The 15,962-nt window shown below is 48.2% G+C and overlaps 1 protein-coding gene across 1 annotated transcript in view; it reads left to right on the plus strand.

The window, feature by feature from the left end:
* The window catches only part of cdh15 (cadherin 15, type 1, M-cadherin (myotubule)), a 46,531-nt gene extending 39,634 nt beyond the window's left edge, over nt 1-6,897 (plus strand). Inside the window, exons 12-14 of the mRNA XM_070898363.1 lie at nt 1,366-1,502; nt 2,491-2,658; nt 6,397-6,897. Coding sequence (XP_070754464.1) covers nt 1,366-1,502; nt 2,491-2,658; nt 6,397-6,597 — 506 coding nt within the window. The 3' untranslated portion in view covers nt 6,598-6,897. The remainder of the gene's footprint in view (nt 1-1,365; nt 1,503-2,490; nt 2,659-6,396) is intronic.
* The last annotated feature ends 9,065 nt before the right edge of the window (nt 6,898-15,962 follow it).

Here is a 15,962-nt window from a genome sequence, read left to right on the forward strand (position 1 = left end):
TAAAGGAATTTGGAGGGAGGTTTAGAGGAGATATGAGGGAAATTTCTTCACCCAGAGGATGGTGGGGGTCTGGAACTCACTGCCTGAAAGGGTGGTAGAGGCAGAAACCCTCACCACATTTAAAAGATACCTGGATGTGCACTTAAAGTGCCGTAACCTGCAGGGCTACGGACCAAGAGCTTGAAAGTGGGATTAGGCTGGATAGCTCTTGGTCGGCCTGCGCAGACACGATGGGCCGAATGGCCTCCCACTGTGATGTAAATTTGTATGATTCTATTTGTCCAGTAACATAACGACTCTGCTCCAGTACCCAGTACCCGAGCTATGATCCCTCCCTCCCTCCACTTCTGGCTGCGAAAGAGAGTCAAAAACTGCTAATCAGGTCGTGCTGGCAAATTCGTCAGGTCCTGAGGGAAATCCGTTGGTTGAGTGATAAATATTTGCCGGGACACCGGAGAGACCTCCCCTGCTCTTCGAATACTGCCATGGAATCTTTTACATCCACCCGATTGGGCAGACGGGGCTTCATTGAAAAGATAGCACCTCCGACAGTGCAGCACTGCCCCTCCGGCAGTGCAGCGCTCCCTCAGTACCGCTCCTCTGACAGTGCAACACTCCCTCAGTACTGCCCCTCCAACAGTGCAGCACTCCTTCAGTACTCCCCCTCCGACAGTGCAGCGCTCCATCAGTACCGCCCCTCCGACAGTGCGGCGCTCCATCAGTACCGCCCCTCCGACAGTGCAGCGCTCCCTCAGTACTGCCCCTCCGACAGTGCAGCGCTCCCTCAGTACCGCCCCTCCGACAGTGCGGCGCTCCATCAGTACCGCCCCTCCGACAGTGCAGCGCTCCATCAGTACCGCCCCTCCGACAGTGCGGCGCTCCATCAGTACCGCCCCTCCGACAGTGCAGCGCTCCATCAGTACTGCCCTGGGGTGTCAGCCTAGATTTTGTGCTCAAGTCTGTGGAATAGGACCTTCTGACCCGGGGAGGGAGTGCGACCCACTGGGCCTCGGGTGATGAGGTGTGACCTGTGACCTGGGTAAATAACACCTTTGCACAGTTCTGGGGATTTTCCAGTGGGGACAGTGGGCCTTGGAGCAGTGGATGTGTATATGTGGCGTAATGAGGAGGGAGTGATGGCAACGAGCAGCTCGCCTCATCTTCCTGGGCTCTATTGGATGGGGGAAAACACCCCTCCCCCCACAACAAGTGGAGATCAGTCCAGCTCCATCCGGGCAGGGATCCGGAGTGATGGGAACTCTTCGGCCCCCCTGCCCCGGGCCCTGGGTGCTGTGTGGGGTCCATCTCACCGATCATGCTGACTCTCCATCTCTCTCTCTTCTCCTCATGCTCTCACTCTCCCAGTTCTCATCCTGCTGGTTGCGGTTACTGAGTGTCTCCACCGCCGACTCCACCACAAGGGACTCCTGGCGGCTTCCCAAGATGACATTCGGGACAACATTTTAAACTATGACGAGCAGGGAGGAGGAGAAGAAGATCAGGTCAGTGAGCAACGTAAAAACTGCAGCAACAACATAGCTCAAAACAAGCAGCGTAATCACCACCCTCTGTATAATCCCCACCCTGTGTGTGTATATTCCCCACCTGTGTGTAAGCCCCGCCCTCTGCATATCAGCCCCGCCCTCTGCATCTTGTCCTCAGACTGGTTATATAATCTGCATAAAGAATTTCTCAGCCTATCTTATTCAAATTGCAAGATAGAGACAGAGAGAGGGAGAGACACAGAGCGAGGGAGAGGGAGAGACATAGAGAGAGACAGAGCAAAGGAGAGAGAGACAGACAGAGCAAGGGGGAGACAGAAAGTGCACTGCATATATTTGGACAGGGCACCTATAATCCAGGTCTTTTAGAAATATAGTAATGTGGAATTGAATTATTGTACCAGGTCATACTCCCAAAGCACAGTAGCTTAACGTGTATGGCTTTATAGGGCAGAAAGAATTCACCATCAGAACTAGATGGCATCACTATTATTAATACATTATCCATTGCACGATATCGCAACTCCTCTAAGCATTTACAGGTCAGGAGTTTAGCGAAAGAAACTATGTCCAGTTTCAATTTCATCCAGGAACTTTGGGAAATCGGAGAAAAAGAGAGAGATATCCGAGAGACCCACTAGATGACAGTAGCCAACCCTTGTGTCTGGTCAATCTATATTAATGTTTAGCACAGCAGAAATCCCTAATATTGAGGGATGAGTGAACCTCTAAGCGCTGCAATTCTATGGTGAGATTGCTTCTGACCGCTTATCCATTTACTGGCCAATTAACCTGTTAGTTTACAGTCTTTCCGAAGTTGAGGAAGATCATGTGATCGTGTGTGAAATAACCAGTTGCCAAAGTCCAGTAAGAAGAGTTTTCTGATCGTCTCTCAGCGTGATACAATCCTCAGTGGGAAATATACTCTCAGATTTCCGCACAACATGCTGCTGTTCTGGCCTCTGTGTAACTGTTGCTGTTTTCCCAGGATGCCTATAACATTGACCAGTTAAGGAACCCAAATGAAGTGCTGCCCCAAACCCCAAGCAGAGGAAAACAACCAATCAGGAGAGACGCTCCCTTCAACTATGGGCAGCCGCACTATCCCAGGAAACCCCCGACTGACCCCAATGACATCAAGGATTTCATCGATGAGGTGGGTGGCAGAGAGCGAGCTTGAAGGCGAGGGCAAACCTGAAATCCTCGCAGTGCGGCTGTATACGGAGTTAGTTCTTGTTCATTGTAAATAGTCCGGCACCTGTGTTATCAGCTCAATGCTTGCTGTACAGCCACTGGGGGACTTGTACTAATAACATAAGAACATAAGAAATAGGAACAGGAGTAGGCCATACGGCCCCTCGAGCCTGCTCCACCATTCAATAAGATCATGGCTGATCTGATCATGGACTCAGCTCCACTTCCCCACCCACTCCCCATAACCCCTTATCATTTAAGAAACTGTCTATTTCAGTCTTAAATTTATTCAATGTCGCAGCTTCTACAGCTCTCTGAGGCAGCAAATTCCACAGATTTACAACCCTCTAAGAGAAGAAATTTCTCCTCGTCTCAGTTTTAAATGGGCAGCCCCTTATTCGAAGATCATGCCCCCTAGTTCTAGTCTCCCCCATCAGTGGAAACATCCTCTCTGGATCCACCTTGTCATAACCCCCTCATAATCTTATACGTTTCGATAAGATCACCTCTCATTCTTCTGAATTCCAACGAGTAGAGGCACAACCTACTCAACCTTTCCTCGTAAGTCAACCCCCTCACCCCCAGAATCAACCTAGTCTGAGTAGCCCAATGGGAAAAGAGTTTGTTGAGGAAAGGAAACCAGCTTATTAACTGAAGTTATTGTAAAAGTATTCTAATTAAATTATCCTTATATGCAGTAATTTAACTTTTTGTATAATCACGTCATATAGTAACACGGATTGTCACATCGAGGTGCTGAGAGAAATGTATAAAAAGTGGCATCTTGTACAGATCTATAATATTGGGAAAGGGTTGCTTTCCCTTGTACTGAGCACAGAACTGTGATGTGTTTGAGTCCCCAACCTATCCATGCTCTGGTTTGGGTGTAAGGTCTATCCGTTAAAAATCTATGACGCTTGATCTCAAATAATAACTTCACGGTGGGGCGGGCAATAATCAAGGGAATAATGGAGGCATGTGAAAAAGGAACGGCAGTAATCATGGGGGATTTTAACCTACATATCGATTGGTCAACTCAAATCGCACGGGGTAGCTTGGAGGAGGAATTCATAGAATGCATACGGGATTGTTTCTTCGAACAGTAAGTAACAGAACCTACAAGGGAGCAAGCTATCTTAGATCTGGTCCTGTGTAATGAGACAGGAAAAATAAACGATCTCCTAGTAAAAGATCCTCTCGGAATGAGTGATCACAGTATGGTTGAATTTGTAATACAGATTGAGGGTGAGGAAGTTGTGTCAGAAACGAGCGTACTATGCTTAAACAAAGGGGACTACAGTGGGATGAGGGCAGAGTTGGCTAAAGTAGACTGGAAACACAGACTAAACGGAGGAACAGTGGAGGACTTTTAAGGAGCTCTTTTATAGTGCGCAACAAAAATATATTCCAGTGAAAAAGAAAGGCGGTAAGAGAAGGGATAACCAGCCGTGGATAACCAAGGAAATAAAGGAGAGTATCAAATCAAAGACCAATGCGTATAAGGTGGTCAAGGTTAGTGGGAAGCTAGAGGATTGGGAAAATTTTAAACAACAGCAAAGAATGACTAAAAAAGCAATAAAGAAAGGAAAGATAGATTTTGAAGGTAAACTTGCGCAAAACATAAAAACAGATGGTAAAAGCTTTTACAGATATATAAAACGGAAAAGAGTGACTAAAGTAAATGTTGGTCCCTTAGAAGATGAGAAAGGGGATTTAATAATGGGAAATGTGGAAATGGCTGAGACCTTAAACAATTATTTTGCTTCGGTCTTCACAGTGGAAGACACACAAACCATGCCAAAAATTGCTGGTCACGGGAATATGGGAAGGGAGGACCTTGAGACAATCACTATCACTAGGGGGGTAGTGCTGGACAGGCTAATGGGACTCAAGGTAGACAAGTCCCCTGGTCCTGATGAAATGCATCCCAGGGTATTAAAAGTGATGGCGGAAGTTATAGCAGATGCATTCGTTATAAAATTCTCTGGACTCTGGGGAGGTACCAGCGGATTGGAAAGCAGCTAATGTAACGCCTCTGTTTAAAAAAGGGGGCAGAAAAAAGGCAGGTAACTATAGGCCGGTTAGTTTAACATCTGTAGTGGGGAAAATGCTTGAAACTATCATTAAGGAAGAAATAGCGGGACATCTGGATAGGAATAGTGCAATCAAGCAGACGCAGTATGGATTCATGAAGGGGAAATCATGTTAAACTAATTTACTGGAATTCTTTGAGGATATAACGAGCATGGTGGATAGAGGTGTACCGATGGATGTGGTGTATTTAGATTTCCAAAAAGGCATTCGATAAGGTGCCACACAAAAGGTTACTGCAGAAGATAGAGGTATGCGTAGTCAGAGGAAATGTATTAGCATGGATAGAGAATTGGCTGGCGAACAGAAAGCAGAGAGTCGGGATAAATAGGTCCTTTTCGGGTTGGAAATCGGTGGTTAGTGGTGTGCCACAGGGATCGGTGCTGGGGACCACAACTGTTTACAATATACATAGATGACCTGGAAGAGGGGAGAGAGTGTAGTGTAACAAAATTTGCAGATGACACTAAGATTAGTGGGAAAGCGGGTTGTGTAGAGGACACAGAGAGGCTGCAAAGAGATTTGGATAGGTTAAGCGAATAGGCAAAGGTTTGGCAGATGGAATACAATGTCGGAAAGTGTGAGGTCATCCACCTTGGGAAAAAAAAACAGTAAAAGGGAATATTATTTGAATGGGGAGAAATTACAACATGCTGCGGTGCAGAGGGACCTGGGGGTCCTTGTGCATGAAACTCTTTTTGGTTTTAGTTTGCAGGTGCAGCAGGTAATCAGGAAGGCAAATGGAATGTTGGCCTTCATTGCGAGAGGGATGGAGTACAAAAGCAGGGAGGTCCTGCTGCAACTGTATAGGGTATTGGTAAGGCCGCACCTGGAGTACTGCGTGCAGTTTTGGTCACCTTACCTAAGGAAGGATATACTGGCTTTGGCGGGGGTACAGAGATGATTCACTAGGCTGATTCCGGAGATGAGGGGGTTACCTTATGATGATAGATTGAGTAGACTGGGTCTTTACTCGTTGGAGTTCAGAAGGATGAGGGGTGATCTTATAGAAACAATTAAAATCATGAAAGGGATAAGACAAGATAGAGGCAGAGAGGTTGTTTCCGCTGGTAGGGAAGACTAAAACTAGGGGGCACAGCCTCAAAATACGGGGGAGCCAATTTAAAACCGAGTTGAGAAGGAATTTCTTCTCCCAGAGGGTTGTGAATCTGTGGAATTCTCTGCCCAAGGAAGCAGTTGAGGCTAGCTCATTGAATGTATTCAAGTCACAGATAGATAGATTTTTAACCAATAAGGGAATTAAGGGTTACGGGGAGAGGGCGGGTGGAGCTGAGTCCACGGCCAGATCAGCCATGATCTTATTGAATGGCGGAGCAGGCTCGAGGGGCTAGATGGCCTACTCCTGTTCCTAATTCTTATGTTCTTATGTTCAATGTGTAAAACCTTAATGATTTGAGGAGTGGGTAGAACATCTAATCACAAATAAAAATTATCTTCTAACAGTACTGTATACCAAGCTCAATGCTTCCTGTGCAGTCACGCCCCGCTATGGTATATTGACTCCCGCGACAGTGTTCTGTCTCCCCCGGCAGTGCTGTGTGCTCTATTGCCGTGTTCACCAGTAACCCCTCTTTGTGCTTGTGTACAGGGATTGGACGCGGCTGACAATGACCCGAATGCCCCGCCGTACGACACTGCTCTGATCTATGACTATGAGGGCGAGGGCTCTCTGGCTGAGACACTGAGCACCATCACATCCAGGGCTTCGGACTCGGACCAGGATTACGACTATCTCAGTGATTGGGGCCCTCGCTTCAAGAAGCTGGCGGACATGTATGGCGATCACTAACCCGCGGCCGCTCCGAGATCCCCACAGCTTCAAACTCAGCAAATGTATTACTTTGACTGAATCACTAAATGTCTGGAATTATTCTCATTCTTTGCCAAATATTTGGACGGGTTCACAGCTGAACTCTGAGCCAGGGCTCAGTGACAGTGGGACAAGACAGACACACCTTTCACGGTCACTGGGTGCGGTGATATTGTGGTGATCATTCTGTAAACTCAGACTGTCACACTGCCATTTCTATCCGTACGAACAATCAAATGCTCAACAGGCTAACAGGGGGAGAGACACGGGGCGGGGGGGGGGGGGGGCGGGGAGAGAGAGAGAGAGAGAGAGATACAGGGAGCAAGAGAGAGGTACACAGCGAGAGAGATAGAGAGACAGGGAGACACACACACAGAGGGAGAGACACAGGGAGAGAGAGAGAGTGAGACAGGAAGACACACACACAGAGAGAGACACAGGGAGAGAGAAAGATACGGGGGAGAGACACACGGGGAGAGAGAGACAAGGAGACAGAGAGAGACATATACAGGGAGAGGGGGAGAGAGAGAAGAGATAGAAACAGAGAAAAAGAGACAAGAGTACACAGAGGAAGACAGAAAGAGAAAAAGTTCAGAGAGTGAGAAAAGGTACAGAGCGTGTGTGAGGGGGTGGGGAATTGGATGGGGGACAGTGTATGTGAGGGGGTGGGGAGTTGGATGGGGTAGAGTGTGTGTGTGAGGGGGTGGGGAGTTGGATGGGGTGCTGGGTGTATGTGAGGGTGGGGAGTTGGATGGGGTACATTGTGAGAGAGAGGGTGGGGAGTTGGATGGGGTAGAGTGTGTGTGTGAGGGGGTGGGGAGTTGGATGGGGTACAGTGTGTGTGTGAGGGGGTGGGGAGTTGGATGGGGTACAGTGTGTGTGTGAGGGTGGGGAGTTAGATGGGATACATTGTGTGAGAGGGTGGGGAGTTGGATGGGGTACAGTGTGTGTTAGGGGGTGGGGAGTTGGATGGGGTACATTGTGAGAGAGAGGGTGGGGAGTTGGATGGGGTAGAGTGTGTGTGTGAGGGGGTGGGGAGTTGGATGGGGTACAGTGTGTGTGTGAGGGTGGGGAGTTAGATGGGATACATTGTGTGAGAGGGTGGGGAGTTGGATGGGGTACAGTGTGTGTTAGGGGGTGGGGAGTTGGATGGGTACCGAGTGCGTGTGAGGGTGGGGAGTTAGATGGGGCACAGTGTGTGTAAGGGGGTGGGGAGTTGGATGGGTACCGAGTGCGTGTGAGGGTGGGGAGTTAGATGGGGTACAGTGTGTGTAAGGGGGTGGGGAGTTGGATGGGTACCGAGTGCGTGTGAGGGTGGGGAGTTAGATGGGGTACAGTGTGTGTAAGGGGGTGGGGAGTTGGATGGGGTACAGTGTGTGAGGAGTTGGATGGGGTACAGTGTGTGAGGGGGTGGGGCGTTGGATGTGGTACAGTGTGTGTGTGAGGGGGTGGGGAGTTGGATGGGGTACAGTGTGTGTGAGGGGGTGAGGGTGTTGGATAGGATACAGTGTGTGTGTGTGAGGGTGGGGAGTTGGATGGGGTACAGTGTGTGTGAGGGGGTGGGGAGTTGGATGGGGTACAGTGTGTGTGAGGGTGGGGAGTTGGATGGGGTACAGTGTGTGTGAGGGTGGGGAGTTGGATGGGATACAGTGTGTGTGAGGGTGTGGAGTTGGATGGGGTACAGTGTGTGTGAGGGGGTGGGGAGTTGGATGGGGTACAGTGTGTGAGGGTGGGGAGTTGGATGGGGTACAGTGTGTGTGAGGGTGGGGAGTTGGATGGGATACAGTGTGTGTGAGGGTGTGGAGTTGGATGGGGTACAGTGTGTGTGAGGGTGGGGAGTTGGATGGGGTACAGTGTGTGTGAGGGTGGGGAGTTGGATGGGGTACAGTGTGTGTGAGGGGGTGAGGGTGTTGGATAGGATAGTGTGTGTGTGAGGGTGGGAAGTTGGATGGGGTACAGTGTGTGTGAGGGGGTGGGGAGTTGGATGGGGTACAATGTGTGTGAGGGGGTGGGGAGTTGGATGGGGTACAGTGTGTGAGGGGGTGGGGAGTTGGATGGGGTACAGTGTGTGAGGGGGCGGGGAGTTGGATGGGGTACAATGTGTGTGAGGGGGTGGGGAGTTGGATGGGGTACAGTGTGTGAGAGGGGGCGGGGAGTTGGATGGGGTACAGTGTGTGAGAGGGGTGTGGAGTTAGATGGGGTACAGTGTTTGTGAGGGGGTGGGGAGTTGGATGGGGTACAGTGTTTGTGAGGGGGTGGGGAGTTGGATGGGGTACAGTGTGTGTGAGAGGGGGTGGGGAGTTGGATGGGGTACAGTGTGTGTGAGGGTGGGGAGTTGGATGGGGTACAGTGTGTGTGAGGGTGGGGAGTTGGATGGGGTACAGTGTGTGTGTGTGAGGGGGTGGGGAGTTGGATGGGGTACAGTGTGTGAGAGGGTGGGGAGTTGGATGGGGTACAGTGTGTGTGAGGGTGGGGAGTTGGATGGGGTACAGTGTGTGTGAGGGGCTGGGGAGTTGGATGGGGTACAGTGTGTGTGAGGGTGGGGAGTTGGATGGGGTACAGTGTGTGTGAGGGGCTGGGGAGTTGGATGGGGTACAGTGTGTGTGAGGGTGGGGAGTTGGATGGGGTACAGTGTGTGTGAGGGTGGGGAGTTGGATGGGGTACAGTGTGTGTGAGGGGGTGGGGAGTTGGATGGGGTACTGTGTATGTGAGGGTGGGGAGTTGGATGGGGTACAGTGTGTGTGAGGGTGGGGAGTTGGATGGGGTACAGTGTGTGTGAGGGGCTGGGGAGTTGGATGGGGTACAGTGTGTGTGAGGGGGTGAGGAGTTGAATGGGGTAGTGTGTGTGTGAGGAGGTGGGGAGTTGGATGGGGTACAGTGTGTGTGTGAGGGGGTGGGGAGTTGGATGGGGTATATAAGAACATAAGAATTAGGAACAGGAGTAGGCCATCTAGCCCCTCGAGCCTGCTCCGCCATTCAACAAGATCGTGGCTGATCTGGCCGTGGACTCAGCTCCACTTACATGCCCGCTCCCCGTGACCATTAATTCCCTTATTGGTTAAAAATCTATCTATCTGTGATTTGAATACATTCAATGAGCTAGCCTCAACTGCTTCCTTGGGCAGAGAATTCCACAGATTCACATCCCACTGGGAGAAGAAATTCCTTCTCAACTCAGTTTTAAATTGGCTCCCCCGTATTTTGAGGCTGTGCCCCCTAGTTCTAGTCTCCCCGACCAGTGGAAACAACCTCTCTGCCTCTATCTTGTCTGTCCCTTCCATTATTTTAAATGTTTCTGTAAGATCACCCCTCATCTCATCCTTCTGAACTCCAACGAGTAAAGACCCAGTCTACTCAATTTATCATCATAAGGTAACCTTCTCATCTCCGGAATCAGCCTAGTGAATCGTCTCTGTACCCCCTCCAAAGCTAGTATATCCTTCCTTATGTATGGTGACCAAAACTGCACGCAGTACTCCAGGTGCGGCCTTACCAATACCCTATACAGTTGCAGCAGGACCTCCCTGCTTTTGTACTCCATCCCTCTCGCAATGAAGGCCAACATTCCATTCGCCTTCCTGATTACCTGCTGCACCTGCAAACTAACCTTTTGTGTGTGTGAGGGTGGGGAGTTGGATGGGGTACAGTGTGTGTGTGAGGAGGTGGGGAGTTGGATGGGGTACAGTGTGCGTGAGAGGGTGCGGAGTTGGCTGGGGTGCAGTGTCTCTGCATTCAGTGGAGAGTAAAATCGAGCAGGTTGTAAATGTGGTGCCCTCCCCGCGCACAACGTGGTGAGGTTTAATTGACCCCCAATATACGATGTGACCCCAGGTTCCTGACGGTTTGATCTTGACGTGCTCTGACCTGTGTTTCATTGTCTATTTGTCCGGTTGGCCATGTTGGGCGTTTAGTTTATTGAGACTTGAGAATTTTCCATTTTTATCTGTAATTATTTCTGCACCTTTCATGGTGCGTGTCGCCCATTTTCCTTTACACACGTCTGTATTAAACTCCATCGGCCTTTGGTTTTTCCAACTCACACACTGTGCAAATTATTCTGTCATTTCTTAGCTGCCTCCTTCAACTGCTGATCCTCCGAGATTGGTATTATCTGCAAATCTGACCAACTTGCCTTTGGCTTCGGAATCCATGTCATTGATGTCAATTAAAAACTGTACTCGTGCCAATCCGGAGTCCTGAGGCCCCCACTCAGTACCTCCCCCTCCCAGTGTAACTCCCCTACCCTTCAACTAATTTCTGATCCATTCTCAAGTGGAATGAGAGGCAGCATGAACCAAATGGTGCAATTTCAAAGGGGTTTGCAGGAATAGAGAGACCAGGGGGGGGTGTACGTACATAAATCTTTGAAGGTGGCAGGACAATTTGAGGAGACTGCTAAAAAGGCATATGGGATCCTTGGCTTTATTGACAGAGGCATAGAGTACAAAGGCAAGGAAGTTATGCTAAAACTATATAAAACACAGGTTAGGCCCCAGTTGGAGTATTGTGTTCAATTCTGGGCACCGCACTTTAGGAAGGATGCGAAGGCCTTGGAGGGGCAGACCAGAATGGTCCCAGGGATGAGGGACTTCAGTTACGTGGAGAGACAGGAGAAGCTGGGATTGTTCTCCTCAGAAGAGACAAGGTTAAGTGGAGATTTGATAGAGGTGTTCAAAATCATGAGGGGTTTTGATAGAGTAAATAAGGAGAAATAGTTTCCAGTGGTAGGAGGGTGGGTAACCAGGGGACACAGATTTAAGGTAATTGGCAAACGAGCCAAGGGGAAGATGAGATTTTTTTTTGCAATGCGCTGCCTGAAAGGGCGGTGGAAGATTGAATAATAATTTTCATAAGGGAATTGGATAAATACGCGAAGAAAAATATGCAGAGCTGTGGGGAAAAGAGGTGATGTGGGATTAATTGGATCGCTCTACCAAAGAGCCGGCACAGGCGCGATGGGCCGAATAGTCTCCTTCTGTGCTGTGTCATTCTATGATTCCATGATTACATGAACCCTAAATCGCCACACTTTGAGTTGAACAAACTGCCTTCCATCTGGAACTTTATCAATACCTTCTGGAAGTAAGTGTGCAATGCTATGGGGATTACCTGTCAACCTGGGGTGAAGTCGAGGAGTTTGTTCAGGGGCTGAGCCACCCTTGGGCCACGCTGGCTACTCTTTACTAAGTTATTGTTACACCGATGATCTGAAGTTTACTGCTGATTACTGATTCCAGTGCCTTACATAGAATTGAACAGAGTCAGTCGGTGCGTGTTTCTAACATGGGTACCACATTATCTAGTTTCCAATCTACTGGCTACCTTATAAGTGCCCAGTTTTCTGTCTCTTATTTTTTTCCTCCTTGTCCATCTCACTCTGTACATAGTGTTCTCATTTTATCTCGCTCACTCTCTCACACTATCTCCCTTTCTCTATTGCTCTCTATCTCTATCACACTCTCTCTCTCTTTGTCCCTGTCACACACCCTCTCTCTTTGTCGCTCTGTCACACACCCTCTCTCTTTGTCGCTCTGTCACACACCTTCTCTCTTTGTCGCTCTGTCACACACCCTCTCTCTTTGTCACTCTGTCACACACCCTCTCTCGGCCACTCTCTCTCTTTGGCTCTCCCTCACTCTCTTCTTCACTCACTCCCTCCCTCCCTCTCTATCTAGAGACTAGAGCCTCCTGGCAGTGTTACAGGTTACAATTTGGATTCATGGCCAATCCCAACAAGCTTAAATGAAACAAATTTATTTTATCACATGATTGGATAATAGAAAGCACCTAGAGCTGGTGTTAAACTCTTACACACTTCAGGTTTTAGTGGTTTTTGGGTATAAGTATTTATCAGTCATTGCCTGACTTTAAGCGAAACTCCCAGCCGGCGAAGTCTGAGTCAAGGGCACACAGGGTGTTGCACGGTAGCTCAGTGCTAAATGGTTACAGCTTGATGTCACAGCGATGGTGTGTGGTATTCCTGTAAACATTCCTGCCCCCCACCCCCCACAGCTGTTGGCAGTGGATGCCATCTGGGAACTCGACACCCCCGATCTTCCCTGCCCCGGATTACTGAGATATTTGTCTGAGGATGTGACAGATTCAGCATTGGAATGCATGCCCTGCCGCATCCCCTTTCTATCCCATAATATTAGTCCACAGTGTCCGACAGCTTGGGCCTCTTGAACTACAGAGGAGTCAAGGGTTATGGGGAGCGGGCGGGGAAGTGGAGTTGAGGCCAAGATCAGATCAGCCATGATCTCATTGAATGGCGGAGCAGGCTCGAGGGGCCGTATGGCTGCCTCCTGCTCCTATTTTATGTTCTTGCGTCTTGCGTGCTCGGTCTGTCAGTATCAGGTGTGAGGACGAAGGATCTGAAAGCCTGGCCTGACCATGTGTGATTAACACAGTCTATCCGGCTCCAAATAAGTGAGTTGAGTTATTGACATTTTATTTTGAATTTAAAGTTCACTCTCCGGTCCTGGTCCTTCAGCGCACACAAGTGGTTTAACTCGTGGGACCTGCGACTCCAATCGACAATCGGATTCCAATGAAAATATGGGAGTGTCTGAAATGCACTAGCCAACTATCGTTTGTCTAACTTACTTCTCCAGGATCTCAGCCATTCCGCTAAATCCGCTCTCTCTGTTCGAACCCGAAACATTCCAAGGGTCTCTGACTCTGCGAGGAGAAAAACCTCCTGCCATCTACCCTGATTTGATGCTTGTGTTACTAATACAGGGGACTCCTGGTACTCCGTCACCTGTCTAGTGGATACAGTCATAGAATAGAATCATAGAATGGTTACACCATAGGAGGATATTTTGCCCGTCCAGCCCGTGCCGACACTCTGCAAGAGTACTTCAGCTAGTTCCACACCTTCCCCCCGCCACCCATTTTCCTGTAGCCCTGTAATGTTTTTTTCTTTCCTTTTGAAAGCAGTGATTAAGTCTGCCTCCACCACCCTTTCAACTCTTTTGTTGTGAACAAAATAAAACATTAAATCAAGTGCCCCTGTCAAGCAGTGCATTACAGATCCAGATGCTGTGTAAAAAAAAATTGCTGACCTCTCTGTTAAGGGAAACAGGTCCTTCCTATTCACTCTATCCAGGCCCCTCATAATTTTATACACCTCACTAAGGTCTCCTCTCAGCCTCTTTTCCAAAGAAAACAAACCCAGTCTATCCAATCTTTCCTCATAGCTAATATTCTCCAGTCCAGGCAACATCCGCCTAAATCTCCTCTGTACCCTCTCTCATGCAATCACATCTTTCCTGTAATGCAGTGGCCAGAACTGCACACAGTACTCTAGCTGTGGCCTAACTAGTGTTTTATACTGTTCAAGCATAACCTCCCTGCTCTTATATTCTATGCTTCGGCTAATAAAGGCGAGTATTCCGTATGCCTTCTTAACCACCTTATCTACCTGTCCTGCTACCTTCAGGGATCTGTGGACATGCACTCCAAGGTCCCTTTGTTCCTCTATACTTCTCAGTGTCCTACCATTTACTGTGTATTCCCTTGCCTGGTTAGCCCTCCTCAAATACATCACCTCACACGTCTCAGGATTGAATTCCATTTGTCACTGTTCTGCCCACCTGACCAGTTCATTCGGCACAGACACGATGGACCGAATAGCCTCCTTCTGTGTCGTAATATTCTATAATTCTATGATTGATATCTTCCTGCGATCTACAGCTTTCTTATCAACCACACGACCAATTTTTGTACCAATCATACCCCCTACATTCAAGTCTAAATTATATATATACACCACAATAAGCAAAGGACCTAGTGCTAAGCCCTGCAGAACCCCACTGGAAACAGCCTTCCAGTCACAAAAATACCCATCGACCATTATCCTTTGCTTCCTGCCTCTGAGCTAATTTTGGATCCAACTTGCCACTTTGCCTCTACATGAAATGCACTACCCCCATCAACTCTCCTGGTTACCTACTCAAAAAGTTAAATCAATTCGTCAGACACAACCTTCCCTTAGCAAATCCATGCTGACTGTTCTTGATGAATCCATGTCTTTCTAAATGAAGGTTAATCCTAACTATCAGAATTTTTTCCAATAATTTCCCCACCACCAAGCTTAGGCTGACTGGCCTGTAATACTCGGTCTATCCCCTTATCCCTTTTTCAACAACGGTACAACGTTGGCACCACACCTGTAGCTAGAGGATTGGAAAATGATGGTCAGAGCCTCTGCTATTTCTTCTCCTGCTTCCCTTAACAGCCTGGGATACCATGCATTGGGCCCTGGGGATTTCTCCATTTTCAAAGATGCTAAAACCCTTAATACTTTCTCTCTCTCTCTCTCTTTATTTCATCTAATATTTCACGCTCCTCCTCCCTGATTGCAATGTCTGCATCTCCCCTCTCTTTTGTGAGAACAGGCGCAAAGTATTCATGAACACCATACCCACATCTTCCGCCTCCACACACACATTACCTTTATAGTCTCTAATAGGCCCTACTCTTTCATTAGTTATCCTCTTGCTCTTAATGTATTGATTAAACATATTTGGGTTTTCCCTGATTTTACTTGCCAAAATCTTTTCATGCTCTCTCTTTGCTTTCCTAATTTCCTTTTTAATTGCACCCCTGCACTTTCTATACTGCTCCAGAGATTCTGCAGTATTTAGCCCTCGCTATCTGTCATAAGCCTCCCTTTATTTCTTTATCCTACCCTGTATGCCCCTTGACATCCAGGGGGCTCTAGATTTGTTAGTCCCACCCTTTTTCTTCAAGGGAACATACTTGCTCTGAATCCTCAGGATCTCCTCCTGAATGCATCCCACTGCTCTGACACTGCTTTACCTTCAAGTAGCTGTTTCCAGTCCACTATGGCTAAATCACATCTTAATTTAGTAAAATTGGCTTTTTCCCAATTGAGAACTTTTATTCCTCGTCTATCTTTGTCCTTTTCCATAACTACCCTAAAAGTCTAATTGAATTATGATCACTAGCACCAAAATGCTCTCCCACTGATACCCCTTCCACCTGCCCAGCTTCATTCCCTAAAACTAAGTCCAGATCCGCCCCCCTCCCTTGTTGGGCTTGCTATGTACTGGCTAACGAAGTTCTCCTGAATGCATTTGAGGAATTCTGCACCCGCTATACACTTCACGTTAATTTTATCTCAGTTAATATTAGGGTAGTTGAAATCCCCTGCAATTACTGGCCTATAGTTTTTGCACTTCAGAAATGTGCCGACATATTTGTTCTTCTATCTCCCTCTGACTATTTGGGGGTTCATAGTACACTCCCAGAAGTGTGATCGTCCCATTTTGTTCTTCAATTCAACCCATATGGCCTCATTTGATTATCCTTCTAAC

Source organism: Pristiophorus japonicus, chromosome 13 (assembly GCF_044704955.1).
Source record: "Pristiophorus japonicus isolate sPriJap1 chromosome 13, sPriJap1.hap1, whole genome shotgun sequence".
NCBI lineage: Eukaryota > Metazoa > Chordata > Chondrichthyes > Pristiophoridae > Pristiophorus > Pristiophorus japonicus.